Source organism: Chinchilla lanigera, unplaced genomic scaffold (genome assembly GCF_000276665.1).
Source record: "Chinchilla lanigera isolate Chin_1 unplaced genomic scaffold, ChiLan1.0 scaffold00014, whole genome shotgun sequence".
NCBI lineage: Eukaryota > Metazoa > Chordata > Mammalia > Rodentia > Chinchillidae > Chinchilla > Chinchilla lanigera.
This window is the reverse complement of record NW_004955415.1, coordinates 28,015,388-28,043,352: the sequence shown is the minus strand read 5'-3', so window position 1 is coordinate 28,043,352 and position 27,965 is coordinate 28,015,388. Positions and strand designations below refer to the sequence as shown.

The following is a 27,965-nucleotide window of genomic DNA, read 5'->3' as shown; positions in this document are numbered from 1 at the left end:
TCTGGATGAACACAAAAATCTGGGTTTCTAACCCCTGCAGAGCAAGCCAGCAGCCTACATTCGCCCCAGATAACAGCAATTGTGCAAGGACTCTGTAGCTGCCCCTCCTGTGGACGCCATAGCCGGTTGCATCCACCAACCCCGTTGCCCCCCTCACTCACCCAAGCCTTGCCTGGGCCTGCAGCCTTCTGATCTTGTGACCACGCTGTTTTCTCATTCATGGTCTCAAAGGTGGCCGTCACATTCTGGTCTCCACACTCTGCATTATCTGTCCTGGACAGAGAGCTGGTTACTGATCAGTTCCTAATGAACAGACCAGGGGGGAAGTGATGTGTTCTGGCATCAAGATCAGGGTCTAGGAGAGGTGGTGGCCTTGGTCTCTCCATTTGTCTTCTGTGCCATTTACCCTGGGGAAGCCAACTGCCATGTCCCACGGCCAGCCCTGTGGGGAGGACCACGTGGCAGCCACCTGAGATGTGCCATGGAAGTCTGTCAGTAGATTCCCCATGGCTGAGCCTTCGCCTGAGACTGCAGCCCCAAATGATGGTTCAGCCCAAAGCCAAGGAGACCTTGAACTTGAGGTTTCAGCTCAGCTGCCCTCAGTCTTCTGACCCTCTGAAACTGTACGGGGTAAATTCTTCTTGAAGTCACTGCAGTTTGGGTAACTAGTTTCCCAGCAACAGATCTCACAGTTTCAGACTGCTCTGTGCATGTGGCTTTGTGCTTTCCCACACAAAGACATTTGAAAAATGGCTACACTGGAAAATCAGCCTTTATCCAATTCACCTGGACCGGTAGACCCACTGGTGATAGCCATATGTGTGAGGGTCCTGCCAGCTTGTGGTGTTTGAGCTCAGAGACAACACATGCAGAACATCACAGTGAGCATTTTATGGTACTGAAGAGAGGCCAGGGACCCTGGCACTTAATGACCCAGTTTAGAAGTAGCTCTTCCGGGGTTTCCCACCACACTGAATGCATTTGCTCTTTTAAGGCAGAATTCATGGCTATATACATGTGGTGTATTAATCTCCAGATGAGCTCAGAGATAAGTGTGCTGCTGGAGGTGGGGCCTGGTCAAAAGAGGTGGTCACTAGGATGTGCATCTCCTTTCCTGGCTCCTCTCTTCCCTCTCTGCTTCCTGGCCACCATGACATGAGCACTTTTCCTCCCACAGGCCCTTCTACTGTACCATTTCTACATTTGAGCCAGTTGACCACAAACTGAAACTCCTGAAACTGCAAGCCATGTTGTGGGTTTCAGGCACTGTTTCAGGGACAAGGAAAGTGACCAAGACAGAGATTAGAGAAGCGATGGGGAATAAATAGTTTTGGTGTTAATTATTAAGAAACATTATTAAAACGTTGTTGAAGCCAGGCACAGTGGCACATGCCTATAACCCCAGCTATTTGAAAGGCTTAGGCAGAGGAGTTCAGGAGGGCAGTATGGACAACTTAGTGATACCCTGTTTCAAAGTAAGAAATAAAAAGGGTGGGGCATACAGCTCAGTGCCACGCCCTGGGTTTAGTCCACAGTATTGAAAACAAAACAAAATGAAAGAACAAAAAACAAACCACTCACAACAATTTAACACTTGAGAGGAAGGCAAAAATGGTAGAGCATATCTTTTCTGATTAAAAATGTTTATTGCTATGAATTTTCCTCTGCATGCTGCTTTAGGCACACAGCACTTGTTCTGATAGGCAGTACTTTAATTGGCATATTTTAGACATTGTATAATTCCAGTGTATATTTCTGCTTTTGACCCAGAGTTATTTAATAGATTTTAGATTTTCACATTTCAAGGCAGATGGTTGTTGTTGCTGTTGTGCTGGAGATCAGTCCTAGGGGTACCAGGGTGCTCTTCCAACTGAGCTATATCCCCAGCCCTTTTGATTTTTTCATTTCTATACAGGATCTCACTAAGTTGCTCAGGCAAGACTCAAACATGGGGATCCTCCTGCTTCAGCTTCTCACAATGGTGGGGTTACAGGTGTGCCCCACTGTATCTAGGTGCCTCTTTGTTCTCGAGTTCAGCCTTTCATTGTCACACTGGAGCATTGTTTAAATGGACAGAAAGATTATGTCATTGTCTAGGGGACGGCGATGTGTTTGGCCGTGCCATGTGCTATTACTGACAGGCTCAGACACTGCGGGGTTCCAGGCCATGCTGAAGATTTAGTTCAGAATAAAAGAGATAAACCCAAGGGTTACACTTTTACTGTCTTCTAGGATTTAACCAGCTTTTTGACTTGGCGAGCTTATCTCACAATGCCTTTCTCAACTGCATAGATACATGTGCTTTGTACATGTGTTCTTTGGATGGGCTTTGTTTGCTGACCTGACCAGTTTCCCCCTGAGTGAGATGGATGATGTCCTCATGGATGCTTATTTATGTCCCGCGAGAGTCATGTTTTAACTTTTTGAAAATTACACATTAACAAAATTGCCCTTCAAAACTGTCTCTCTTCAAATTATGAAACAAGGAAACATGAATAAGTAGGTAGTTGAGTGGAGCCTGGGTAGTTCTGATTTTAGAAATAAACAGAAGGGGAAAAAGAGTTCCCTGGAGCCTAGGAGCCTAGGAATTGGTGGCCACCATGTGTGGGAGCCGCCGCCTCACAGAACTGCACACTCCACTGCTTCCCGCGGAAACTGCGTCCCCTGACCTCATGGCCTGCTTGGAAACTCATGCCCTAGGGGCTGACCCAGCACCTACAGGCGCTGGGAGCAGCTGTTGAGAGCCTGTGTGCACTCAAAGAAAGAGAGGCCATGGCCCACTCGACCTCTCCAGGTGGCGGGCAAGGGTGGAAAGCAGTCAGTGGGTACCCTTGGGGGGCCAGGTGGGATTGCCACAGGACACCAGTCAAGGCCGACATCAGCAGGGATCTCAGTTTCCCCGCCTGTGCAAAGAGGGAACACCAAGGCTTTGCAGTTCAGAATGGCGGCCTCTGGCCACCATGGTACTCTTTGGTGTTTTGAAAGAGTCTCACTATGTAGCTCAAGTTGGCCATGAACTCACAGCAATCCTCCTGCCTCAGCCTCCCAAATGCTGGGCTTATAGGCGTGTGCCCCCATGCCCTGCTAATGGGACTTTCAAGGAAGGGAACAAAGCATATATCAAAACACGCTGTATGTGGTAAATACATGCTTTTTTTGTCAATTGAAAAAGACATGGTGTCAAAAATAATGTACAAGAGCTGATTAATAATTATTTTATATGTATGACATGCTGACATGATGATCATTTGGATCCAGTGGATGACCAAAGATCCTGAAAATGCTTAAATTATAAAAAAAAGACTTAAACTGGGGATATAACTCAGCAACGTAAATGCCTGCCTGGCAAGCACAAGGTCCTGATTTCGATTCCTGCTGCAAAAAAAAAAAAAGACATTACAGTAAAAGACACATTACCAAGAACAGTGGGGTAAGTGTGTTTAGAATGAGGGGGGAATATTTTGAGTACTTTGGGGAGGGGTTAATGGTGATGTGTCCTTTACTATAATGAATTTTAAAAGTTACACACTCACCATATTTTATGATCATCCCTTCAAATGTTTACAGCGACTTCTGTCAAATAAAAGCATGACGCTGTGTCCTGACCCACCTTATTCACCAGATCTGGCACCACGGGACATCCGGCTCCTCCCCAAAGTCAAAAGGACCATGCAAGGTCAATGTCTTGAATCAATTCAGGACATCGAGGCAGAGATGACAGCGAACTGAAGACACTCAGGAAGGACTCCAGAGCTGCTGCCAAGATTGGCAAGAACCATGGTACAAGTGTGTTCAAAGCAAGGTAGAGTTCTTTTGAGGCAGGGGATTCATGGCAATGTGTCTTTTCCATAAATTAAAAAAAATTAAACCATCACCATCTTTTAGATCACATTTTATATATTAGGTTAAATAAAAATATATTACTAAAATTAATTTCACCGAGTGTGGTGGCACATGCCTATAATCCCAGCACTTGGGAGGCTGAGGCAGGAGGATCTTTGCAAGTTTGAGATCAGCTTGGGCTACAAAGTGAGCTCAAGGCCAGCCTGAACTGTGTAGAGAGACCCTGTCTCAAAAAAGACCAAAAAAAATTAAATTAATTTCAGTTTTTTTTTCTTTTCATTTTTCACTTGGGCACCAGAAAATTTAAAGTTACACCTGTGGCTCACATTTTATTTCTATGGGACAGCACTGCCTTGCAGACTCTGTAGGTATCAATGTCTATGAAAACTTTATTTCTGGAAAACAAGGGACACTCAAATACAATGGCAGCTATGCTTTGCAATTTATCATAAACAAACAAGAACAGAGCCCTTCGGCCTGCCTGGACCTCTGATTGCTGGTTTCCTCTGCACGATGGATGCTAGGATCTGCCTGGTAATGGAAGGATGGACACACTCACTGGACACTTGGGGGCGCTGTCTCCCTGCCCAACTTCTCGGGGATGTGCCCGGAACCCACGGGGTCAACTGTGCTCCTCTGGTTGGCTGTGAGGTGCACACAGATCCACACTGGGATTTGCTCGATGAAGTTATTGGCTAAAATGAGACTTTTTGTTCTAAGTACTATTTTTCATTCCTCTGTCATTCCGTCCACTATTACATAACAGTAAATTATTGTCTTTGGCAGAGAAATGAATTTCTACTGAAAGACAATCCTCCAAAGTCAAACGCTAGCAGTCAGTGAGTGCAGGGTGGACAGCTGGGCCAGGTCTGGGTGATCAGACATTTGCTGTGTAGACAGAATAGTTGAAAACAGAATACTTTTTCCAATGTCAGGAAGAGGCGGAGTCCAGGGAACTCAAGTGAGGTCACTCCTGTTTCATCTATTTGGTAGCCAGACTTCGGCACCTTGGGTTCTTCAAAGCTATTTGTTCATTCATTTGCTTGCTTGTTCATTCATTCGTTCATCCATTCATTCATCCATCCATCCATTCATTCATTCATTCATTGCAGTTCTGGGGGTTGAGCCCAGCAGCTGCACCTGTGTTCTTTATGGTTCCCAAAGGCTCTGCTATGCTTCTCTGGGATATGACTGCAGGTTTTCCCCTTCTGAAAGACAAGCATACCATCCCGCCTTGCTATCCACACTGCACACATCACCCCTCCACAGTGAAGAGATTCCACTTGAATGGAGTCTCTGCTGTGATCTGGCCCTTGGCTGACCCCGGGGGGCTTATGAGTCCCCATACAGGCCTCTCCCCAGGGCACAAGTGGTCTGAGCACAGGAGATCTAGGTTCTCACGATCCAAACACATTTCCTTCCTGGTCAATGGACATCAACTCTCACCCTGCCCCAGAAGCAGGGTAGTGCCACCCAGGAAGGGGACAGAGGTCAGCAAAGCCCATGGTCATCACACTGGCCCTCTTCTACCATCCCTGTGAGGATCTGTGGCAACTACAGGACAAAGCAAGTTCCCTGTGGCAGAGTCGGAGCTGAGCTCAGATTTCCCTCCTGGCACTCCCTCGGGGCCACAGCGGCTTTCTCCACGCATTTTCTGCTGGCCTGTGTGAGCTGTGTCGTCAGTGACCAGATGGGCATCAGCAGGCCTGTCTAACCTCAGGGCAGGCTGAGATGCTGCAGCAGCAGGACGGATGGGGACAGGCAGCGGAGGGTGAAGTTGGAGATGGTACAGGATCCAGCAAGGGCAGGTGATGTGAACCCGCAGAATGGATGGTTCAGTGATATGGCGAAGCTCAGCGCCACAAAGGAGATGGCAAGAACCTAAGCAGGAAGACAGATGAGGAAGAGGGAGGAAGGCGCAGGCTGTGGGAGCTGGAGAAAGATGTACTAAGCCCTGGGTGCCTGGATGGCATGGGAACGCAAATAACTTAGGGGATGCCTTGGAGATGACAAGGAGCCTCTTTGCCCACAATTCAGGACTATCTGGAACTTCTTCAGCTGGGAGTGACATCTTTCTTAGGTCATCTCTTTCCTTCAATGTGCCCCTGAAATTTGATGGTAGTAGGTGGGCACACTCACCACCTAGACGCTAGCTACTTGGTCTAGGGCATCCCTCCTGCCCCGACATGTTTCCCAGTGACCATGTAGAGCAGGAAGATGTCACTTTCCACAGGTGGTTGGGAAAAATTAATCATGGTGTTGCAAAGACTGTGGAAAATGTGTATCCAGCACAGGACACATGCAGCCCCGCCTTCCAGGATGTGATCCCAGTGATGGGCCTTCTCAGCTGTCCCAGAAGGCTCAGGCAATCTAGCCACCACAGGTCCCGTAACCTATGTGAGTCACTTCCCTGAGCCAGGGCAGATTGGAAACCACAAGCCCCAGCTTGCTTCTGGTGGTGAGCTGCTGTGGTTTAGAAAGACAAACAGGAGAGGGGAGGGAAATGCTGAGAGATCCGAGGACTGCCTTCCGGTCACGTGTGCCTTACACCAGTTACAAAAGCACTCGCTAAGAACAACAGCCAAGGACGCAGCCGGGTTCCTCACACTCGATGGAACTGTCCCAGGCAGGTGTGGCGCCCGGCTGTTTTTGGGAGACCTGGAATCTGGCCACGCCCCACCTTTGCAGATAAGGCAGTAACCCCAGCTCTACAAAGTCCATGCCTCAGGAAGGGTTTCTCCGCATTTTGAAGATATCAATAAGTAATACAACAACCACGGTTAATTTCCTACAACTTTATCTGTAACTCTGTTTTGTTTGTATTGTTCTTATGCTATTTTGTAAATAGATGTCTGTTAATATGTTTTCCTTCTTTTATTTTTTAAAATAAAAAAAAAAACAGAAAAAAAAAAAAAAAAGAAAAGAAGGGTTTCTCTGGAACCCTGCGTTGGAGGATGGATTCTCAGAGCCCTTTTCAATTCTTGCACAGAGCGCTGTTTTCTTTTGTGGTTGATAATGAAGGGTCTGGTGCTGTGATGGTTTGATTAATGTCCTTTGCTACCAGGCTGCCAGCTGCTTGTGGTCAGGGAGCACCTCTGGTCTGCTCTTCCTGGTGTGGGTCAGAAGGTGGCTGATCACTGTCTTTAAAGATGTCACTCAATTAAGCATGAGGTGCAAAGGAAGGGCCGGTGAGTCCCAGGATGGGCTGAGGGCCCAACCACACCAGCAAGCGACCTCCGCTCTAGCTTGTTGAAAAATAAGCCTCTAAGAGTTACTACTCAATGTCCGAAGGGCAGTTTACTTCAGCTTCATAGATAACTCCATGCCTAATGCTGGCGACTAACTATGGTCAGAGAGAGAGGGAGAGAAGGAGAGAGACAGACAGACAGACAGACAGAGAGACAGAGAGAAGAGAGAAGAGAAAGAGGAGAGAGAAAAGAAAAGAATAGAAAGGAAAAGAAAAGAAAGGAAAGGGAAATAGGAAGGGGCGGGATGGAGAGAGGAAGAAAATACATATATAGCAACTATACCATTTACATGGAACATGTAATGTAAATAAATTGAACAATTTAAGCTCTGACAAAAAAAAAAAAACAGACAATAGAAAATTAAGTAGTTAACATAGTGCAGCCTCCAAGTGCACATTTTTCCACGGGTGGGTTTGGACAAGAACCAATGAAGTAGGGCTCCTCCTGCTCCCAGCAGGTCTGGGCAGCCTTGCCCCCTACCCAGGTAGCATCTTTCTTATAACATAGAACAGAAATACAAGGTAAGCACTTAACCTGCTGTCCCACTGAGAATAATAAAACAAACATGACTTTCCCCAGGTCTGCAGAAAATATGACCACGGTGGATGTCAGCCTAGGCAGACGGCTGGCTCCCACAGGATGCCCACCTCCCTAAGGAATTTTCACAGGCCATTTCATCAATATCAGTTTTCTCCTTATGTCTGATTTTAGAATCTCCTAAAGTCTGTCCGATCCAACTCCACCGAGCTGCTCGCCAAGCATCAGAATTTTTTTTTGGTACTGGGGAATCGAACTCAGGACCTTGTGCTTGCCAGGCAGGCACTTACGCCACTGAGCTATATCCCTGGCCCTCCCCAAGGATCAGAAGGTGGTAATTATAGGCCAGTGACATTCGGGGAATGCTTTGGTTTAAGGTGGGCTTTGGGATTATCCCCAACAGGTAAATATCTCCACATAGAGGGTGCAGCCAAGGAACCTGAGGGCTTAGGCCTGTCTGTGGGGACCCGAGATTCTCTCCTCCCCTTTGTCTGCCTCTCTGATGGGGACAAGTTACACAGGTTTGATAAAAGCTGATGAAATCAACTGAGAACTGAGGGTACATATGACCACAGAGCTTAACTATGAGCCCTGAGAATTGAGACCATCTGTGTCAATATCACTTAACTCTTTCTTTCAGGATCTGTTTGCCCAGAAAGTTAAGGCTGTAAACCAATAAATAGCCTCATTGTTCGCAGGAAGTTTCTATAAGACAATCTGTCCTGTTTGCTCACCTGGGGAAACAACTCCCTTATTAACAAGGAACTTGCCCCGACTCGCTTCAAGCCATGGCTTACCGTAGTTACAACCCTGTTATATCATAAACTTCCCTGAAACCCAGTGGGTTCTCCGCCTTGAACAAGACCTCCCAGTCCTATAGACATGCTCCCACCCGTGCCTGGGTCCCTGCGCATAGGACTGCCATTGGGACGGTCCCCTTGTTTCAAAGACGAACTCAGCTTTGCTTTAGCAACAGCCTCTCCTGGTGGATTTTGTACAGTCAACAGTTGACACCATACATCTGCTGAGCTCTCTTGGAAACAGGGAGTGTATAGAGCAGAGTAAATACATCCATAGAATGCATTCTGGCTGGGGTAATTATTAAACCCAATCACTCTTTCTCAGCAATAAAGTAATAACATTTCCTATTTTCCCTCTGGAGACAAGACTTAGAATTTTGAACACCTGCTTATAACAGATTTCAAATGTTCAATTTGCCTCCATTTTTAAATGTCTTTTAACATGGTTTTGTAGGGTTTTTTGGTTTGCTTTTGTTTTTTTTTTTGTCTTTTTGACACGGGGTTTCACTATGTAGTTCAGACTGGCCTTGAATGCACTTTGTAACCCAGGCTGGCCTCAAACTCCCCCAACTCTCTTGCCTCAGCCTCCTGAGTGCTGGGATGACAGGCGTGTGCCACCACACCTGGCTGGTTCTGTATTTCTTAAATTTTCTACCAAGAGTAATCACTAATTTGAGAGTGGGTAAAAGGAAATAAAGCCAAAAGCTACAAGAATGGAGAATGGAATTAATCCCCAAGTGTAAATTAGAAATGATCACCAAGTCTTAATTAAATACACCCTACATGTATATATTCTCCATCTCATTTAAATGCCCCTCTCAGGGGGCTGGGGATTTAGCTCAGCGGCAAAAGCGCCTGCCTGGCAAGCGCAAGGTCGTGAGTTCGGTTCCTGGTACCGGAGAAAAACCAAAAAAAAAAAAAAAAATGCCCCTCTCATTAAGCTAGCAAGGTACTTTACTCCCATCAATACCAACTTCTACAGAAAGGCTGTAAAATTTTAGTCATTATGCTTACGTTCCTCTCTCACCCCCAAAGAAGCTTCTGGCGTGTTGGACCAAATGCACCACAAATAGCATTCGCTCGGTCAAGGTGAGGACCAGGCATCTTGCCGCCTGGCTTTGTGCTTCTGAGCACTGATGTGACTCACACCCCAGCGAAAGGCGGACCGCACAGGTCTCTGGTGCTGGCTGGACTCTTGGTGAGCACAGCTCAGCTCTCAAACTACCAAATCACCCACTGCAAAGGGGAGCCAAGCACTTTGCACATAAAGATGCTGTCGCCGGCCTGGGCAGTGTGGTGCCTCTCTGTGCCCGTGTGGAACCGCAGGACCACAGCCCCACGTGCCACAGGACAGAGTGACCAGCTAGGGCCGCCCCGGCTGGCTGGGAGGGCAGGTTTTCCCTGCAGCTGCTAAGGTGCCCCAGCTCCCTCCAGCCAAGCAGAGGGAAAGAGCTGACCACAGGCGACCCCAGTGCCCCCACCCCGGCTTCCCTTTACCTTAAAGAAACTTCCTCGCTTGTCCAGAGCGCGGCTGCCCATGGTCCTTGCTGACATCTCCCCCAGCGAGTCTCTACTGCACGCCGGGGACTCCTGAAGGTAGAGACATTTTTAATGGTTAGCCCAGCCTGTAGGAAATTCCTTTCTAAGCCACAGAACACTCACAACAACAGTCCTGCCAAGATCTTTTTCCGTCAACAACACAGTGCCATTTATTTCCCACCAAAGCCCTTCCATCTCCTTTCAGGCCAATTTCCTGCCGGGCCAGCGCTGTTCCTAGACTATGCCCCACCTCGCCGCCCCTCCCCCCGCGGGAGCTGACGCAGAAGGTCCTGGGGACCCTCTGCGGGGAGCATAATGATGGCTTTGTGCCTCTGCTTGACCTCACGCTTAAGTCCGAAAGGACTAACATGAGATGTCCCCAAGGTCCACCCAAAAGCTCAGAGGTTCAACGTGGCTGATCGCAGGGGGCTGGTGGAAGAATGAGGGTCTGTGTCTCCCAGGAAATCTTGCTGCAAAGGGGCTGAGGTCATCGTGAGCCTTGCCAGGCCCCTCCCCAGGCCAGGTCAGCAGCAGGGCACTGAGGCAATGGCTCTGCATTCTCCTAAACGCCTGCGGGACTGGCAGGCAGCACAGGCAGCAGCGTCACTGTTTACAGATGTCAGCTTGTGCAAGGGGACAGTGAGCACACAGCCCCCTGTCATCTAAGGGAATGCAGGGAAAATCCAAAGCAGGAGAACAGCACAGTCCTGCGTCACCCCCGCCCCCCCCACTGTAATCTGAGCTTGGAGTTTGCTGCACTCCGGCATCTCAACCTATGATCCTCCCCTCTGGGCCACAAAGCCTCCAACCTTGGCCTCTAAGGGAAGCACACACACCTGGGCGCGGTGAGAGCTGGGGAGTCCTCAACCCTTCCTTCCCGGGAAGCTGTGCAGGACCTGCAGCAACACGCCCAGGACCAGCTCACCCCAACCACAATCATCCAAAATAAAGGACCTGGGAGGGAAGATCAGAATGCTACAAGTAGCTGGGGTGCGGGGTGAGGGTATTGAAACCAAGACAGCCCCAGCAGTTCACTGGGGCTGTTTCATTCCAGCCAGGGAACCAAGAGCCAGAAGGACAAAAGGCACAGTGAGGCCAGCCCAGGGGCATTTTGGCAAGCGGGAAAGCATAAATCCACACAGACCATGCACACGTGAGCACTGTCCCTTTGCGCGGACAGGCACGAGTTGTCTCAGCTCATGTCGGAATCTCATCCAGGAGGAAATAACATGGTGTATGCCCTTTTTTCTAAAACTTTCACCTATCTGAGGCACTGCCCTGCAGTCCCATCACTTTAAAGGGCAAGTGGTGTCCTCCCTGCCTTTCTTCCCCCTTGAGGTCCTGCTGGAACAAAGGCCAAGTCCCAAAGCTCTCCTGAGAGCTACCCTGCTGGCTTCAGAGGCTCACGCTTGTGCTCAGCAGCAGAATGGAGCCCAAGCCCAGCCCTCTGAAGTTCATCCTGACTAGCAGAGTGCAGGCTGGAGCCACTCCACAAAGAATATAGCACTGTGCTCAGAGGTAGGAATGGGACAGGAATTTCAGAAGCCAGTGATGAACCGTTCAGACCCAGAAACACAGAGGCCTCTGTAAAAACTCACACTCTGCCTTAAACCAAGCCTGAGTTCTCCTGTCCATTTTCTTTCAGATATTCTCAGCAGGGGATTCCATGCAGCCTGGCACATCAGGAACTGAAAAGTGAGAGCCAAGACTTCATTCTCATCTAGGACTGTGTTTCTTGGTGCTGCTGCAAAGTTTTCCATAGAAAAGCCCCCTCAGTGAGCTGAGACAGGCAGGGAATCCTGCCTACTTTGGATTCCAGAGATTTACTAGTTTAACCACCCTGGCTGCTGGGTTCTGTATACACCTTAACCTCAACTTATCTTTACCTCAATATCTGGCCTGAATTTGGGGGTGCTGGGGCAGGAGGCATCATCCCTCCTAGATGCAGACAGTTGCAGGGGACAGGAGCGCATGGCCAGGAGACCCAGCTGCTGCTTCCCACAGAAAGGAAGCTGGGAACCGTCCCACTGTCCCCGCAGATGGTACATGGAGAAGGCATTACTAGTTCTTAAAACAGGGGATGGGAAAGGGAAGTAGAGAGGATTAAGATTAGAAATATACAAGTACCACATCCCCGGGATAAATGTATTCACTATGGGTTACAAACGTACCGATAGAAATACAGAAACAAAAGCAAAACATAAGCAAATACAGGCCTCAAGAGCCCAGAAGATTATGGCTCCAGGCTCGTTCCAATAGTTTTCTTCCCAAACCCCAGACTCACAGCACTTCAATCTAATTTACATGGCCACTTCTCTCTTGACCCTGGGTCCTCACCTCTCCCTGCAGATGTCACCCAGTGGCTGCCTCCTAAAACCACCCAGTCACAGCTGGGCTGAAAACCAAAACGTACCGTGGTTTGAGAGGCTGTAAAATTCCTCCAGACTTAGAGCAGTGAAACTCTTCCTGGTTTTTCTGAAGGGTAAAGCATCGGATTTTGGAAAGCTGGGCCTATCGTGTCCCGGATCTTTCCAGATGCCTGGAACACCACTGTCTACACTGCAGAAAGACCACCCAGGGGGCCACAGTGGGGGAAAGGTCAGACAAGAAGTGAATACTCCTCGCTTTCTCAAGAGCACCAGGCCGGGTCCCTGAGGAGCAAGCCAAGCCCCACGCTGTGCTTTCTTGGTGGCTCCAGGGTGACTTCTGGGTACAGGAAGGTTGGTCCCGGCCCGCCCCGGGCTGGTAGGCTGGCTGTTTGAGGTTGGGCCAACCCCTTCCTCTCTAGGTGACTGAGCACAGGTGGAAGGCCACCGCTGTGGTTGAGACACCTGCTGTTGCTTGGTATTGGAGACCCAAATCTGGAATTCCAGTTCCCTGATTATCAGGTCAGCAAAGTTCTTTTACCTCCGCTCCTGCCTGGCCAGGGTCAGAGAAGGACAGACTGGGGGGTCTGTAAGTTGGGGTTGCTCCACAACAGCGACCTGTTCTGTGTGGACATCAGAGTGCCGAACATCCCTGTCACTAGGCCATGTAATCTTATGGGACCACTGTCTACATACACATGCTTTGCTGCAGACAGAAATGTAACATGCAACTTGTGACTGTACTGCAGTGTCCTTTTCCTTCCCTTCCTCCTCCTTTTCCTTTTTTAACCTCAGTACTGGCGATTGAGCCCAGGGCACAGAACTGCATCCCCAGCTCTTTTCATGTTTTAATTTTGAAATGGGGTCTCACTAAATTGCTAAATTAGCCAGACTGGGCTAGAACTTGCAATCCTCTTGCCTCAGCCTCAGAGTGATCATAGGTTAGTGATACCATGCTGGGCTCATTCCTCTCCTCTTTATTTAGCTGAACTGCATCCTTCTTGGTTGGGAGGTTTTTTTTTAATTGCTAGGTAACAACTGTACGTATTTGCTGTGTGCATCATGATGTTTTGAAACACACTTGCGCTGTGGCACGGCAAGGTCTGGTGGAACACACAGCCACCACTCACATGCTTAGCGCTCAGTGTGCTGAGAACCCTTAAAGTCTGCACTTTGTATTCTTTAACAAGCACTGCCTCAGCTTCCGCTTCCCATGTTATGTGCTTTAGGTCCCAGGTGCAAACCATCACAGAACCCTGGAACCTGGCACTTGGTGGCATTCAGGACACTGAGCTCACCAGGCACTGGCCCACACCACCCCGCTGCCCGGAAGAGGCAGCAAGGAAAGCTTCCTAATCACTATTTCACTTTGTCTTTCTAGCAGTGGGAAGAGGAGAGGCATGCGGACTGGAGGCTTGGTAAACAAGATCTCATTATCCCAATTGTTTTACATCCCGCTGGACAGAAGCAGCACCCGGGACTCAGGCTGGCACCTGCCAAACCAAGTTCACATCTGGGACCCACGGCCCTCTGCTCCCAGCCTGCCTCAGCTCCCCCAGGCCAATCTGCTTTCTTTTGAATGTTCTGGTCTTTACCAAGCAAGGCAGAAGAGGTCGGGGGCGGCCCTGTGTTGGAGCCAGGGACAGTCTCCAAATATTTCCGTAATTATCTTTGAATTACCATGGATTTTACAAGTTGGACAGAAAAGTGTTATTCCAGGCTCTGGCTCCACAATTTAAGTTATGTGAATTTAAAAGAAGCTTTTAAAAAAATGTCTTGTATCTCTGTCCAGCACTGGTTTTTCCCTCACTCAACAGTCAAACATTTTTAAAACAGTTCTGAGAGCGTGAAAATTTCTCACTGAAAAGAGAACCAAATTTATGGGAAAGCAAGAAATCAAAACCAAGAAAATATGCTCCAGCCCCCTTACACCAAACCATATTTTTAAACAAAATTAGAAACCATACTCAGTGCCTCAGTTTTTCTAAGAATAATGAAGAAAATTAAAAAAAACTTACTACTTCCCTCTTCCTTCTGCTAGGTGCTGAGGGGGTAAATCACTCACTTCTGCTACTTTATAGGGCTGCTGTGTAAATAAGGCGAGTCCCGGTGAGCGTCCACCCTTCCCCTCCTTGGAAGATGGGTTCACAGACATAGGAACTCACCTTGTCCACACTACAGATGCTTTTCAGGTGCCCATGTGGCCACTGCTCATGTTGCAGGTGGACACATAGCCACCCAAAGGCAGCACAGGGCAGCTCTGCCAGCTAGAAAGTCCTCCTTTCCTTGGTAGGAAGCAGGCTGTCTGACCTCCTACTCTACCTGCCCCACTAGGGCTATTCAATAATCACCCTCCTGTGAACCCATGATTTGGATCTGGTCTGCATTACTATAACACAATACCTGGGGCTTAGTCATTTCCTAAAGCAAAGAGGTTCATTCAGTGCTCCAGGGCCCATTGGAAGTGGCCTCGTTGCTGGCATTCTCAGGAGGTATAGAGCACACAGGTGAAAGAGAAGAAGCCTGCATGTGTGCTCCAGTTTCTTCTTATAGAGCCATGGGGGTCACCATAGGGTCCCTACCCTGACAACCTGATCCAGCCCTGGCTGCCTCCCATGGCCCCACCTCTGACAGCCTCCCAGTGCCCCACAGTGGGGAGTGAAATTTGGCTTGGGTTTGGAGAGGACAAACCCTGGCATCCTCCTCCACATCCCTGCAGATGGGGCTTCCTCTTGTGAGTGGCAGCCTCTCCTGGACCCATGGCTTAGGGCACCAGCAGTGAGGCTGAGGAGAGACAGAAAGTGCCACTCCAGCTGTGGTAGTGTATTTTCCAGCCCTGCCTGTATGGGTGGTGACTTCTGCTGTCCCACGTGTAAGCATCCTCATCCCTGGGCTCTTGGACGAAGGATCCCGGGATGGAGAAGCCTCACATTCTAGTCTTCCTCAGGGTCTGCACATCAGCCTCTGAGCACTCAAGCTCAGTTTCCTTTCCAGATCTCCCTGTCCAGGATGCTAAAGAGTCCATGTGGGTGCTTACTTTCCCTGGAGCTCATAACCTGGCAGCTCTCGGGTGGAATCCACACTGCAGATTAACCACTACACTCTGAATTATTTTTATTACTTTGCTTGTGGTGCTGGGGACTGAGCCCAGGACTTCATGCATGTGGGGAGCAGCTGAGCTGGAGACCAACCACACATTCGATCTCCAGGGGCTGGCCATGCTCTAGCCCCGAGAACACAGCACTCCAGAAGCGAGCCATGTAAACAAGCTGTTGGGACTACAGCAAGGCCAGACCAGCGGGTGTCTCGCCTTAGTGTTCCTTGCTGTTAACTACAGCACAGATAGCTCTGAGAATGTTTCGCTTTCAGTGTTCTCAGTGAAACACTGAGACTTTGAACTTTCGGCCCCATCACGTGCTCCCCCCACCTTTTACTGTGCATAAATAAAGAGGCAAACCGTGCTGGGTTGTCGCTCCTCTCCATCAGAGGTCAGGTCCCACCTGGTCCTAGCTTTGCTTTTAGTATGTGTCTACAGTTTTTTTTTACTCTCCCTTTGCCCCCTCTCAGGACCCTACTGGCTGCATGGGTTGCGGCAGGTGGCACCCAATGTGGAGCCTAAGTGCAAGAGAACTCAGTAAGCCGATACGAGGAGACAGGATCTCACTAAGATGCCCAGGCTGGCCTTGAACTCACAGCAATCCTCCTGCCTCAGCCTCCCAAGTGCTGGGATTACAGGCATGCACCACCACAACAACACCTTTTTCTTTTTTAATAAAAAAGTTTAAAGCTCTTTAAGTCTCTGTATTTTATTCTGTTTTTGTTTTTTGTGGTGCTGGAGACCGAACCCAGGGCCTTGGGTATGCTAGGTTCAGCACCTGACCACAGAGCCATAGCCCCACCCTCTATGCTTTACTCCAAGGTCTGCATTTCAGCTTTTATGCATAGATCTTTGATTCACATCACGTTGACTTTTGGGTATGATGTAAAGTAGAAGGCTGAGAGTCCTTGTTTTTCCACATGGATATTCACTTAATTTTAATTTTATGGAAAATAGTTTTTAGAGATGAATTCTGATCCTTTTAAATGTTATTTCAGAAATGTGATTGATTGGGCAGATTTTTGTCCTTGTGAAACATTTGCTTTCATTATTTCTACAACGTCTCACTTTTCTGGGCTAAATACTGAGCATCTGAAATCTGTAAGGTTATCTGATGCATCTGTTGAACTTTGGCCTTGCTTTAGCTCTTGTGAGCTCTCTTTCCACAAGCATTATTTTTCTTCTTTCTCCTTCTTTTTTTTTTTTGTATTTTAAGGCAGGGTCTTACTATGTAGCCCAGGCTGGCCTCAAACTCACAGCAACCATCCTGCCTCAGCCTCCTGATTGCTGAAATAACAAGTGTGCACCACCACATCCGTTTTACGTATTATTTTTCCCAGTCCAACTTTTTTCATTTTCTGTAATTCCAACCAGGATGTCACTCCTGAGGCTGGGTTTGGATGGCTCATAATTGACACCGGGTGCAATTTTACTGGTTTCATTAGGAAATGTCCACAATACTGGATATTTTTAAATTCTTAGACAATCAGTGAAAAAATAGAAGCAATTATCCTCAAGTACTCTAAGAAACTCTTGACCACCATGGTCAAGTGTAATCCTCAGTTCAATGCTTTCTTCTTGTAATATTTTTGTTTTATTTACTAACAGTCTATGCTATTACTAAAGAATAAAGAACATGTAAAAAGCCCAAAGGGCTATGTAAAACCAAAATGTGGTGATGATCTCCTTTCTGAAGGAAGCGGGAGACATCCTCACCATGACATAAAAGTGGTGCCTGGAATCTCACATGATATTCTGCTTCTTTTGTTTCTTACTTCTTTTTTCTTTCTTTTTATTTTTTCTTTCTTTTTCTCTTTCTCTCCCTTCCTTCCTTCTTCCTTCTTTTCTTCCTCTCCTCTCCTCCCATCTCTCCTCTCTCTTTCTCTTCCTCCCTCCTTCCCTCTCTCCTCCCTTTTGCAGTGCTGGGAATGGAACCCAGGACGTCATTCAAACTAACCAAGCACTCACCACTGCACTGTACCCCCAGCCCTTTTTCCTTCATTTTGATCCTTCCTGGGTTAAATACTTTATGAACTTTCTACTTTTCCTTTAAGATATTCACCTACCTCTTTAAGTCAATGATGTGCTAGAAAATGTTGATCAACTGGCTTTTGGGGGACTAGAAACCTCCAGTTTATTTTTGTTTATTTGTTTTTATGCTCTTTTTTTTTTGAGATAGGGTCTCACTATACAGTCCAGGCTGGCCTTGAGCTCACTTTATAGCCCAGGTTGGCCTGGAACTCACAATGAAACTCCTGCCTCAGCCTCCCAAGTGCTAGGATTACAGGCGTGTGCCACCACGCCCGGCGGCAAAGCCTCCAGTTTTTGTATTTGCCTATTTTGTGGTGTAAATACTTCTACGGTGGCAAGTTTCAACCTCCCCACATGACATCAACAGTCTGGCAGCATTCACAAGAGTTTAATAAGTAGCTCTAGTGTACAGAGAGAAAAAACTCCAATTCACCACTTGTATTGAATTTGCCAATTCTAAGCCACAGGTCTCCGGAGAGATTGTTTTTATTTAACTCTTTATACACAGAAGTAATGAAAAGGTAGTGCAACTAAGATCTGTAGATCTGTAGACCAGTGCTTTACCCACACAACCACTGTACTGGTCACTAGTAGGACATGGTCTATTTCTGGCTATTATCTTAACTGAGTTAAGTGGCGCCACCGTGAAGGAATTCGTGTGCTCAGTCTGTAATTTGGGACTTAGCGAGTCCCATTTCTTTAGAGGCTGGAGAGAACAGAATGATTTCCTTTAGCTAATCAGATATGAGGGATCCTATCTGTTTATGCATAGCAGTACAGTAGTTCTTCTTTATCTCTGGCTTCAGTTACCCAAGCTCAACTGTGGTTTGAAAATATTAAGCGGAGAATTCCAGAAATAAACAGCTCATAGGTTTTTTAATAGTGCACCATTCTGACCAGCATGATGCAGCTGCGAGTATTCCCAACTGGGACATGAAGCCCTCTGTCCAGGGTATCCCACTGCCTTTAGTAGCTCTCTCAGTTTTCAGGGTGGCGGGCATGGTGTTCGTGTGATCAGTCTGTGTTCAATCACTTGTGTGTCCATAGTGGATCCAAAATGTAAGGGCAGTGATGCTAGCAGTTCAAAGAGGAGCCATACCACATACCCCCAGGAAGTGAAAAAGTAGGCATTCTTGGTTTAAGGAAAGGAAAACAAACCCTATACCAAGATTGCTGAGATCTACACAAGGGTCTCCTACCTGAAGTTGAAAAGAAAGAGAAAAAAAATGTGTGGGAATTTCTCAGCCACGTCTCGAACTGCAAAACGTGGGCCAAGTGCTTAGTGAATACTGGGAGCCCTGAGATTTGCGTGCGCATCGGAAGAACCACAGTGTTTATAGGTGTGAGGCTATCTGTGGTTTTGGGCAACCACTGTGAGTGCTGGAACATATCCCCTTGCAGATAAGGGGCGACCACTCTATCTCCAGGACCCAAAGGAGTGCCTGGCACATATGTGCTCAGAAAGGAAAGAAAAACAAAGTAGTCTTTCGTTTTTCTTACAATTTCATGGATAGAAGACTTGTTTTCATGCTGGATCCTAGCAACATAGCACAATATTGTTTTTCTTTGTTGACTGAGTAAGTACAGGAGGTTTTACTAAATCATTTGGGCTAAAAAGAAGAGTTTTTAGAGGATGCTTTCTCAAGAGCGTGGAAGGACAGGCTGAACTACAGTTTCAAGGATGGCCAAGGATGGCCACCTGCTTACCATACTGTTGACCCATACAACATGTTAGAAAAACATGTTTAGGCCACTTGGAAATATTAGAAAGCAGGTCTGGGGAGTCTGAATGTTCTCTGGGATTGGATCTGTTTACCCTCTTTGATAATGTATAGACCCACTTTGTTCCCTTACAAGTATCTAACCCAGCATGTTTCTTAGCTCTGAATTTCTGCGCACGTCAGATGCTAGAGAAATCTTCAGGCCAGCGTATAAGGCTCTGCAACTTTCTGAAGTTGTAACTCCTAAGTCACCTCTGACAGGCTCCAAAGTTTTCTTTGCAGCCTCTGGTTCTCCGCTCCATGGTCCATTCCACTCGCATCCTCATGGGGTGTCAGACCCCTTCCTAGGCCAGGCCCCAGACAGAAATGGCACGGCTTCCCCCATTGCAGGGCTGGTGCGGAGTTCAAGGTGGAGGGAGGCGCAGGGTCCTGTCTTAGCTGGTAACAGGCTGGGAGGGTGAGCACAACTTGCATCTGAAGAAGGCTGCTTCAAGCCTAGGGCTTGGGCTTCTGGGCAAGGAGAGCGAATGGCATGGGTTCGATGGGCCTGTTGGGGGAGTAGGTCCTGCAGACAGAGCCTGAACCTTGTTTGGGTTCTTGTGCCGTTCCAGGGAATTCTGGGTGGACAGTAATATTTTCAGGCTCTGGATCAAAAGGACAGATGGGAGCCCATATGTACTGTATGCCTGCATATTTCAAAGTCATAAGGCAAGACTACAGACGGCTGAGTGAAATGCGTTCTCTCCGACCGTGACAGGTGCCTCTGGAAGGACATGGTATGATTTAAAGGTTGCAGACTCCATGGAGTTCTGTGCTTAATGTGGAGATGCAGGGTGATTGGGAGCCTGGCTTTTTCTTTTTTGCTGGAGAACTAGCTGCTCACTGAAGACACTGGCACAGGTGAGGACTTTCAGAACAGAACCCCAATGGCACGAGAAATAATACCGAAAATCAACAAATGGAACCATCACATTAAAAAGCTGCCCCACAGCAAAGGAAACAGCAAGCAGAGTAAAGAGAGGACCCTCAGAATGGGAAACAGTTCTGCCTGCTACACTCCAGACGGAGGACTAATTTCTAAAGTATGTAAAGAACTTGAAACTACACCTTCTTCATCCCAGTTCCCCTCCGAGCAACCCTGGAAGTCAAAGCACATCTGCCTTGTGCGGGCGACAGGGCCGGATAAACTCACTCTCTGCGGGGCTGGGGGACTTCCTGACCTCTCTGAGGTCAGCTTCCGGTGACCTCAAGCTATTACAGAGAAGAGAATCACAGGCCTGAGACCACCCCAAAGCCGACAGACTGAAGTCTTTCTCTTTGGGTGGCTGTGATACTGTCTCCAGCCAAGGAGAACAAGAGAAGTTAATGCTTTTATCTTTCTGAAGACTTTATCCACTTCCTCTTATGCAGAAGGTTTTCCTTAAAAGCCAGGAAAGACAGTTTAAATCTGCCTTAGTGCTGAGTAAATCCAGCGTGTGACATCCTCACTGACCTGACCCAAATGAGGCGAAGTACCAGAGCTACCAGCACGAGGCTCTGGGGACAGGAGCCCAGCCGGCTGACACACACGTCTCCCTTTACCTGTCTTAGGGTGTCACTAGAAGTGCCCCCAGCCCATTCCCCAGGGAGGCCCACCGCTATTCTCTCAGGCCCATTTTCCTCGTAGCACTCTTTTTTAAAAAAATTTTAAAGAGAATTAAAAAAAAAAAAACAACAATAAAAACGATACAGAATTTCAAAACAAGATGATAGGAAATTAACAATGGTTACTATATTGCAGATTGTTATCTTCAAAGTAATTGCTCAGATGAGCAGATATAGGCATGCAAGGTTGATCAAATAATTAGGCATTAACTGTTCCTTTCAATAAACCAATAGGAATTAATAGTACAATTATCTTACCTACCTTGTGTATATATATATATTTTCCCCCCTTCCTTCTTTCTTTTCTCCTTTCCCCCACCCCAGTTCACTTTCCTCTCTCATTTGCCTTTCCTGTCTTCTAATTGCTATTTTCCATCCCCTTAGGGTTTTACTGAGGTGCACAGAGAGAGCAGACAGAAGTCAGATTATTCCGCTGGCAGACTCGTGCATAATTTCTGGATGGTAACTATTCATTTTGTCTGGTCCCAATAAACACAAGACAAAAACAAAACACTCAGGGGTCGCGGAAACCTCTTTCTGCCTCCTTGCCTCCTTTCCTGGACTCAGCTGTCTGCCTACAAAAAGGCACAAGAGGCGCTCATTTCTGGTTTCTTGTGCTCAAATTCAGCTTCAAGGTTGACTTTCCACTTCTCATTCCCTTCCTGTGCAGACCCCGCGCTCTCTCCTGCTAATGATGAGCCAGGAGCTGAGGGAGGGATCGCCTGCCTTGCAGGCTCAGGGCTTGGACAGCAGCCGCAGAGGGACCTTGATGGCTTTCGCAGCTCCTGAGCAGCTGCACAGCTGCCGTCTGTCTCACCCGTCCCTCTGGCAGGCCTGTGCCATGAGCCAGCCCTGCTGGGACTCAGATGCAGGGTGACTGTCCCCAGAGGCTCCTGTGCTGGGTTTAATCCTCGTGTGAGACACTAGGAGTGTGGATGCTCTACGCAACCTCGGTGTTAGAGATGGGGCCTTTAGTGGTTGACAAGGATTGCATAAGGTCATGGAGCAGGGACCCAGGGACTTACTAGTAGCTTTATAAAAAGAGGATAGGCTGGGGTGTGGCTCAGCAGTAAAGCCCATGCTTAGCTTATGCAAGGCCTTGCCCAGCACACACACATGTGCACACACATGCGCGCGCACACACACACAGTGTGTTTGTTGGCTTCCCGTCCCCCACGTGGTGCCCGTGCAAGAAAAGCCACCACCAGATGCAGATCCTTGACCTTGGACTGGTACCATGAGCCAAAATAAACCTCTTTTCTTGGTAACTCACCAGGCTGTGGCAATGTGTGATCAGCACAGAAATGGACTGAGACAGGCAGCACTCTGCTTTCCTGCTTGCCACTCAGTCTGGGGACTTTGTACCCATGGGACCCCGCATTGGGTTCCCAGGGCCCCTGCTCTCCAGGTCCGAACCCACTTCCCAGTCCTCCTAATGCACACTGTCTCTGAACCCACCAGCAGCTGACTCGCACCTACTTGGGAGGTGATGGCAGGCGTGGCTGCAGAGGAGGGGCAGAGAAGGGCTCGGGAGACAGAAGGAGGAAAGGTGTGCAGCTGCCACTGGGAACCATCATGCAAGAACCACTGCTGTGCCGTGCCCAGCATCCTCTGGTCACCTCTGCTCTCCCTGTCAAGGACTGAGCCAGAGCTAGTGCTTGTATGGGACTCTGTCCTCTAAAGTCATGGCCCACAGGGACTGAGTGGGCATAGGACTATCCATTGCCCCCAGGGGAGACATGAGATGTGTCCCTGCCTTGTATGAAGGAATCCGCACATCACCCTGTCTAAACCTCCTAAGATATGGCTGATTCTCTAGAACTGAACTCTTGGTCACAGCACTGGAACTGACACCTGTGAGAAACATTCCCCTGTGGGCAAATGACCGGCTCTTGCACAGAGGTCACCAGGCAACTCATCCACGCTTCTCCAGGGCACATTTACTATGGCGAAGCCACACGCACAGAGCACAAAAGTGCAGAGAATGTGGCACGAAACAGACCACAAGTGGACCCTTGTTCTTCGTGTGTGAGCGGAAGCTGGCAGCACGACACCTCGCCCAGCACAGCTGGAAGCAGCGTGAGCCAGCTCCTCGCGTGAACGCTACTGAGCGGTGAGGAGACACACACAAAGCTCGGTGCGCAGGGAAATCTGCAAACGCAGAACTCGCAGGAGGTAAAGGCGGGTGGTTTTTCCACTCCGTTCATTGAAGAAACTGATAGTAGATGGTATTCCCCAAGGTGATCCAAATCTTTATTTCCATTTCTATTACTGTCTGCTAAGTCCACCAGCACCCTGCACCCCTGCATCCATCTTTGGCCTAAGATACTACCCACTAAACACCTCTTTATCCCTCAAGACTCAGCTCAAAGTTCATCTCTTTTGCCAGTAATCTCAGCCCTCTGGGAGGCTGAAGTAGGAGGATCGCAAATTCAAGCCTAGCCTGAGCAACTCAGTAACTCAGCGAGACCCTGCCTCAGAATAAAAAATGAAAATATCTGGCAATGTAGTTCAGTGTGAAAACCCCGGGTTCAAGCCCCGGTACCCGCCTCCAAAATGCCCAAAGTCACCCATTTTGTCCCACCACCAGGCTGTGCTTTTTGGTTCCCCAGGGTCCCTTCTGATAGCCTCCAGGATGTCATGGTTCCTCCGGCCATGGGCTCTCCGCAGGTGGCTGTGTGAGATTTGTCCCTGGCCCCACACATCCAGGACACAGGCAAAGACTGTGACACCTGCCCACCAGCCCCACACACTTCTATGCCCAGGAAAAACTCTGAGGCTGGAATGCCCAAAGGAATCTTCAAGAGGACTTGAAACAGCCTAGACAAGATGCTATTTACTAAAACAAAATGTCATTCAATAGAAGTGCAGCCTCACCCATGTGAGTGCTTTGTTCCACAAAGGAAAATGACTGTTGTGCCAGGCACATGGGCGCAGAGAAGCCCATGGGGTTGCCAGTGTGTGCAGTGTGTGAGAGCTCCATCTACTTCCTGCTCTCCTCCGAGGGCCACTGCCTGGCCAGGGTCAGGGACACCAAGTTTGTAGCCTTAAAGCCCTGGCTCAGGAGGTAGAAGGCTCTGAGGAACTGCCTTGCATCCATGTCTCGTTACTGAGCAGGGCACCGGCTCTAGGCTACAGGGTCCCAAAGAACCCTGCGACTTTGATGTCCCTGCCCACCTTGCCCTGCAGCCCTGATCATTACTGAGATGCAATCAGCAGGGCCAGCTGTATTCTAGGTCATGCTCAAAAGCAAATTCATCTGCCAGCACTGCTTGATGCATCTGTGCTTTTCAAAGCCATGAAATTTCATATGAGACACATGTGGGGTGTGAGTTTTGTTCATTCGGAATGCAGTAGTGAAGATATACGAAAAGGGGTTAGGAGTGTGGCTCAGTGGTGAAGTGTATGCTTAGCACGCCTGAGGCTGGGTTCAATCCCCAGTACCAAAAAACAGAAAAAATATAAAACAGGTTTATTATAGTTTGTACCTAGATGTCCCCCAAAGCTTCACTCACCCATAGGTAGGTTTTTCGGAAGAAGATTGGATTATGGGGCTTATAGATGGTTTGCTGTTAGGAGGCGGGGCCTGGTCACTGTGTGTGTGACCTGGAAGTGTTTATTTTGCTTCCTGGCTCCTCCCTCCCTCTCTGCTTCCTGTCCACCATGCCTTGAGAAGCTTTCCTCTGCCAGGCCCCTCTGCCAGCTGACCATGGACTGTCTTGGAGCCAGCTGACTCTGGACTGAAATGTGAACCACAATAAATCTTTCCTTCCTTAGGTTGTGGGTGTTGGGTATTGTGACCCTGCAAGGAGGGAAGTAACTAAGACAAGGTTTAAGGACAACCCCTACCTCTGGCTTTAGCACTCCTGTAGTTTCCCCTGCATCACATCCCCTCTCAGAGTATACAAGAATTCCAAACTTGGTGTCCATCAGCCCCATATACATCCTCATACACTTGTTCTATATCTGTATGTATGATTTTATTGCACTTGAAGGGATAACTTCCTGGGGAAGAAACTGAGTGTATGACTGTAGCACGTAGAACAATGACCATATACAGCTCCTCTGCACGCTACTTGTGCTGATCAAGTGCTGCTGGCTGTGGCTGCAGCACCTGTGCCATGGGAACTAAAAACACCACCTACTCAGGGGTGGCACACATTCACAATAGCTGCCTGGCTTCCCGGTGTCTTTGATGAAAAAGGGAGAAGTTAGTTCAGGTTTTTCAGGTAGTCTTTTGGATACTGACAGGGAAAAGAAGAACTAAAGCTTGCTAAGGTTTTGTGGTCCAGGGAGATTGCTACAGAAAGCATCACGGTAAAGCAAGACAATCTTAAGAAATAGTGTTCAAAATATCAAAATAAAATCATCCAAATGTCATTTATAAATAATATTTGTATGGTGGAAACCCTCTCCAGAGATGATAGTCCAATGGATCTGTAAAGATGGTGGCCAGTTATTTGTGTTTTGTGTTTGAGACAAGGTCTCATTATGTATTCTAAGTTGGCCTTGAACTCACTGTGTAGCCAAGCCTGCACTTGTATTTGCAGTGATCTCCTGCCGTGGCCTCCCAGGTGCCGGGATTACAGACGGCCTCCACTATGCCCAGCAATGGCCAGTTTTGTCTCTAGTCTGTAACCACATGGGTATCTGGTCTCTGTCCTACTTTGAGCTCATGTTGCAGCTCCGCAGATGGCTCTCTGAGTGAGAAAACTCTTTAACCCCTGCTCATCATGTACCTAAAGGAGAATCCTGTTATTAAACTCTTTACCAGTCATACTGTGACAATGAACACGTGGGCTGGAGCTAAGGAATTTGGTCCTTTCTCCTTCTGGTCAAAGTCAGTGCGGTGGAGGGCAAGATTAGGATAAGGCAGGAGAAAGATTCAAAGCATGTTTTGTCTAATGACCTGGAAGTCTTTCTTGCTCACAGAACCAGGCCTTGGGCATCTCCAAACACAACCAAGTCTGGCTGTTATAAGAACCAGGAAAGTCTTAACCACAGCAGACAGCTGTTTTGCCAAAGAGCTCGGTTGCTCATGGGGCAAAATTAACCAAATGGTTTTATGGCAGTTCAACTGTAGACTCGTCACTCCAGGGAGAAGGACATGAACTTATGAACTAAACAGTGTGACCCAGGCTGGCCACAAGCCCCGGACCTTCAAGGGTAACTTCTCTTACCTCTTGCAAAACCATTTGTGAGCCTCTTACAATTCTTTTCCTAATCGAGAGCCCCTAGTCAATTTTAGGATCACAGATATCACAGTCCATGTTTTTTTTGTTTGTTTGTTTTTTCTCCGGTACCGGGAACTGAACTCACGACCTTGCGCTTGTCAGGCAGGCGCTTTTGCCGCTGAGCTAAATCCCCAGCCCCACAGTCCATGTTTTGGTGCAGTGTGTACACACCTGTACTTTATACATAAGAAAGAGTAAGTTTTGTTCCTCTCCCCTTAAACAATTTTACACACTGGCTGTTTGGTCCTCTGTCCCTGAGGAAGAGGGTGGAATAGCAAGCAGAAACACCGAAACGACACGCAGGATTTGGAGGCACATTTATTTAATGTTGGACAGGCACTGACTAGTAATCAATTATTCCTCAAAATGTCAGGGCCTGATCTCTGGTGGTCTAGGCCTTATGCAGGATAAGTAAACAGGAAGTACAGACGCAGAATGGCTCGTCAATTGGGGCTTCGTTCTCATAATATGCATCATAGTGACCAGCTATGCATCACAGTGACCAGCTGTTTCTGGGAGACAGAAGCAACTGGAACTAGAACAGGAATTACCACTTGGGCAACTGAGGCATACTGGTATGCAGGCAGGGGAAGGGGCATTTTCTGTTGCAGAGGCATTTCCCTGCCCAACATTATGGAGCCTGAATTAGAGCCAGGCTTATTAATTCCCAGGAATCCACTTCCTGCCACAGCTTCACATCTGTCCCTGTCCTGTCAGATGGAGGCCAAGGGCAGCTCATCACCCTTGGAAGATGGATGGCTACTTCCCATCTTGATCCTGCCAGTTACCACCTCTCAGGGGACACTACTTTGTCCCTGCAGCCCCAGGATCCCAAGGACAAAAGGCCCAGAAAGACCCAGGCAATTGAGAGTTCACAGCCAGGTGCTGCCCCTGTGTGTCTCACACCTCCACCAACCCCCGCTTGGCCCTGGATCTGCAGCCCAGGCAGGTCAGCCCAGCCTGTCAGGCCTCACTATGAAAAGCTGACCCAAGCTCTGCCTGGATGGCAGGAAAACAGATGAGATCATGGAACTGCTGACATTGATCTTTGTCAGGAAAAGTTATGGAGACTCGGGGGAGGAGCCCTAGGGTTGGGGCTGGATGAGTGTTATTCCAGGAGGGCTTTTATTTCCTACAGTGGTCAGGAGAGGACTATTCAGACGATGGTTTTTGCGAATTTAAAAAGTAGTGGCCATCAGACGTTAGCATGGTATCCCTAAAACAGGAGATTCACTGATTTGTCAGTGTTTCTGGGAAACAGGGGGAAGCTGTGAGCATGGGAGGTTGGTTCTGGGTAGCGGACACCAAACCTTTCACCACACACTCAGAGACCAGGATGGATGTGCGAACCAGACAGCAATCTGCTCAGCTGTCTGGATACCCAACCCCAAAGCCAGGGCGCACCTTTCCTTTTAGGTCCTTGGACCAAAGATGTGACAGTGTTTTCCCTTCCTGCTTCACCCTATTCTGTAAATGCGCTGACCTCACCCACTTGCTTTAACTCATACTCCCTGCTTTACCTAGATTTAGTCTGTCCTAATTTCCACGTTCCTCATTGAAGAGGATACACTAACTCTGGCACGCAGTTGAGCTGACAACAGAAACAGGAGGAGTGGCAAAGGTTTCTTAAACAAGACACAAAAATGTACCCTCCGGCTAAGCAAAATTTGTTTTCAAAATAAAAAACCACCACAACAACGAAGTAGCATTTTAAAAAAATAGACAACAGTATATACCATTGAAAAGTGAGAACACAGAATAGGCAAACCTATTCTAAAGATAGATATCTTTTTTTTAAGACAGGGTTTTGCTATGTGGTCCAGGCTGGTCTCAGACTCCTGGGCTCAAGAGATCTTCCTACCACAACCTGTCTTCCTGCCTCAACCTCCTTTGTAACTGGGACAA

General features: G+C 48.1%; 1 protein-coding gene across 5 annotated transcripts in view; it reads right to left on the bottom strand.

Moving 5' to 3' along the window:
- Rin2 (Ras and Rab interactor 2) overlaps positions 1–27,965 on the bottom strand; it is a 176,453-nt gene that overhangs the window by 86,770 nt on the left and 61,718 nt on the right. Inside the window, exons 1-3 of one of the 5 annotated variants that reach the window (XM_013512179.1) lie at positions 10,804–10,914; positions 9,926–10,018; positions 162–273 (exon numbers count right to left, since the gene is read on the bottom strand). In XM_013512179.1, coding sequence (XP_013367633.1) covers positions 162–273; positions 9,926–10,018; positions 10,804–10,907 — 309 coding nt within the window. In that variant the 5' untranslated portion in view covers positions 10,908–10,914. Of the gene's footprint in view, positions 1–161; positions 274–9,925; positions 10,019–10,090; positions 10,239–10,335; positions 10,514–10,803; positions 10,915–27,965 lie in introns of those variants that run through there. The other 4 variants (XM_013512180.1, XM_013512182.1, XM_013512181.1 and 1 more) reach the window with 4 other exon arrangements.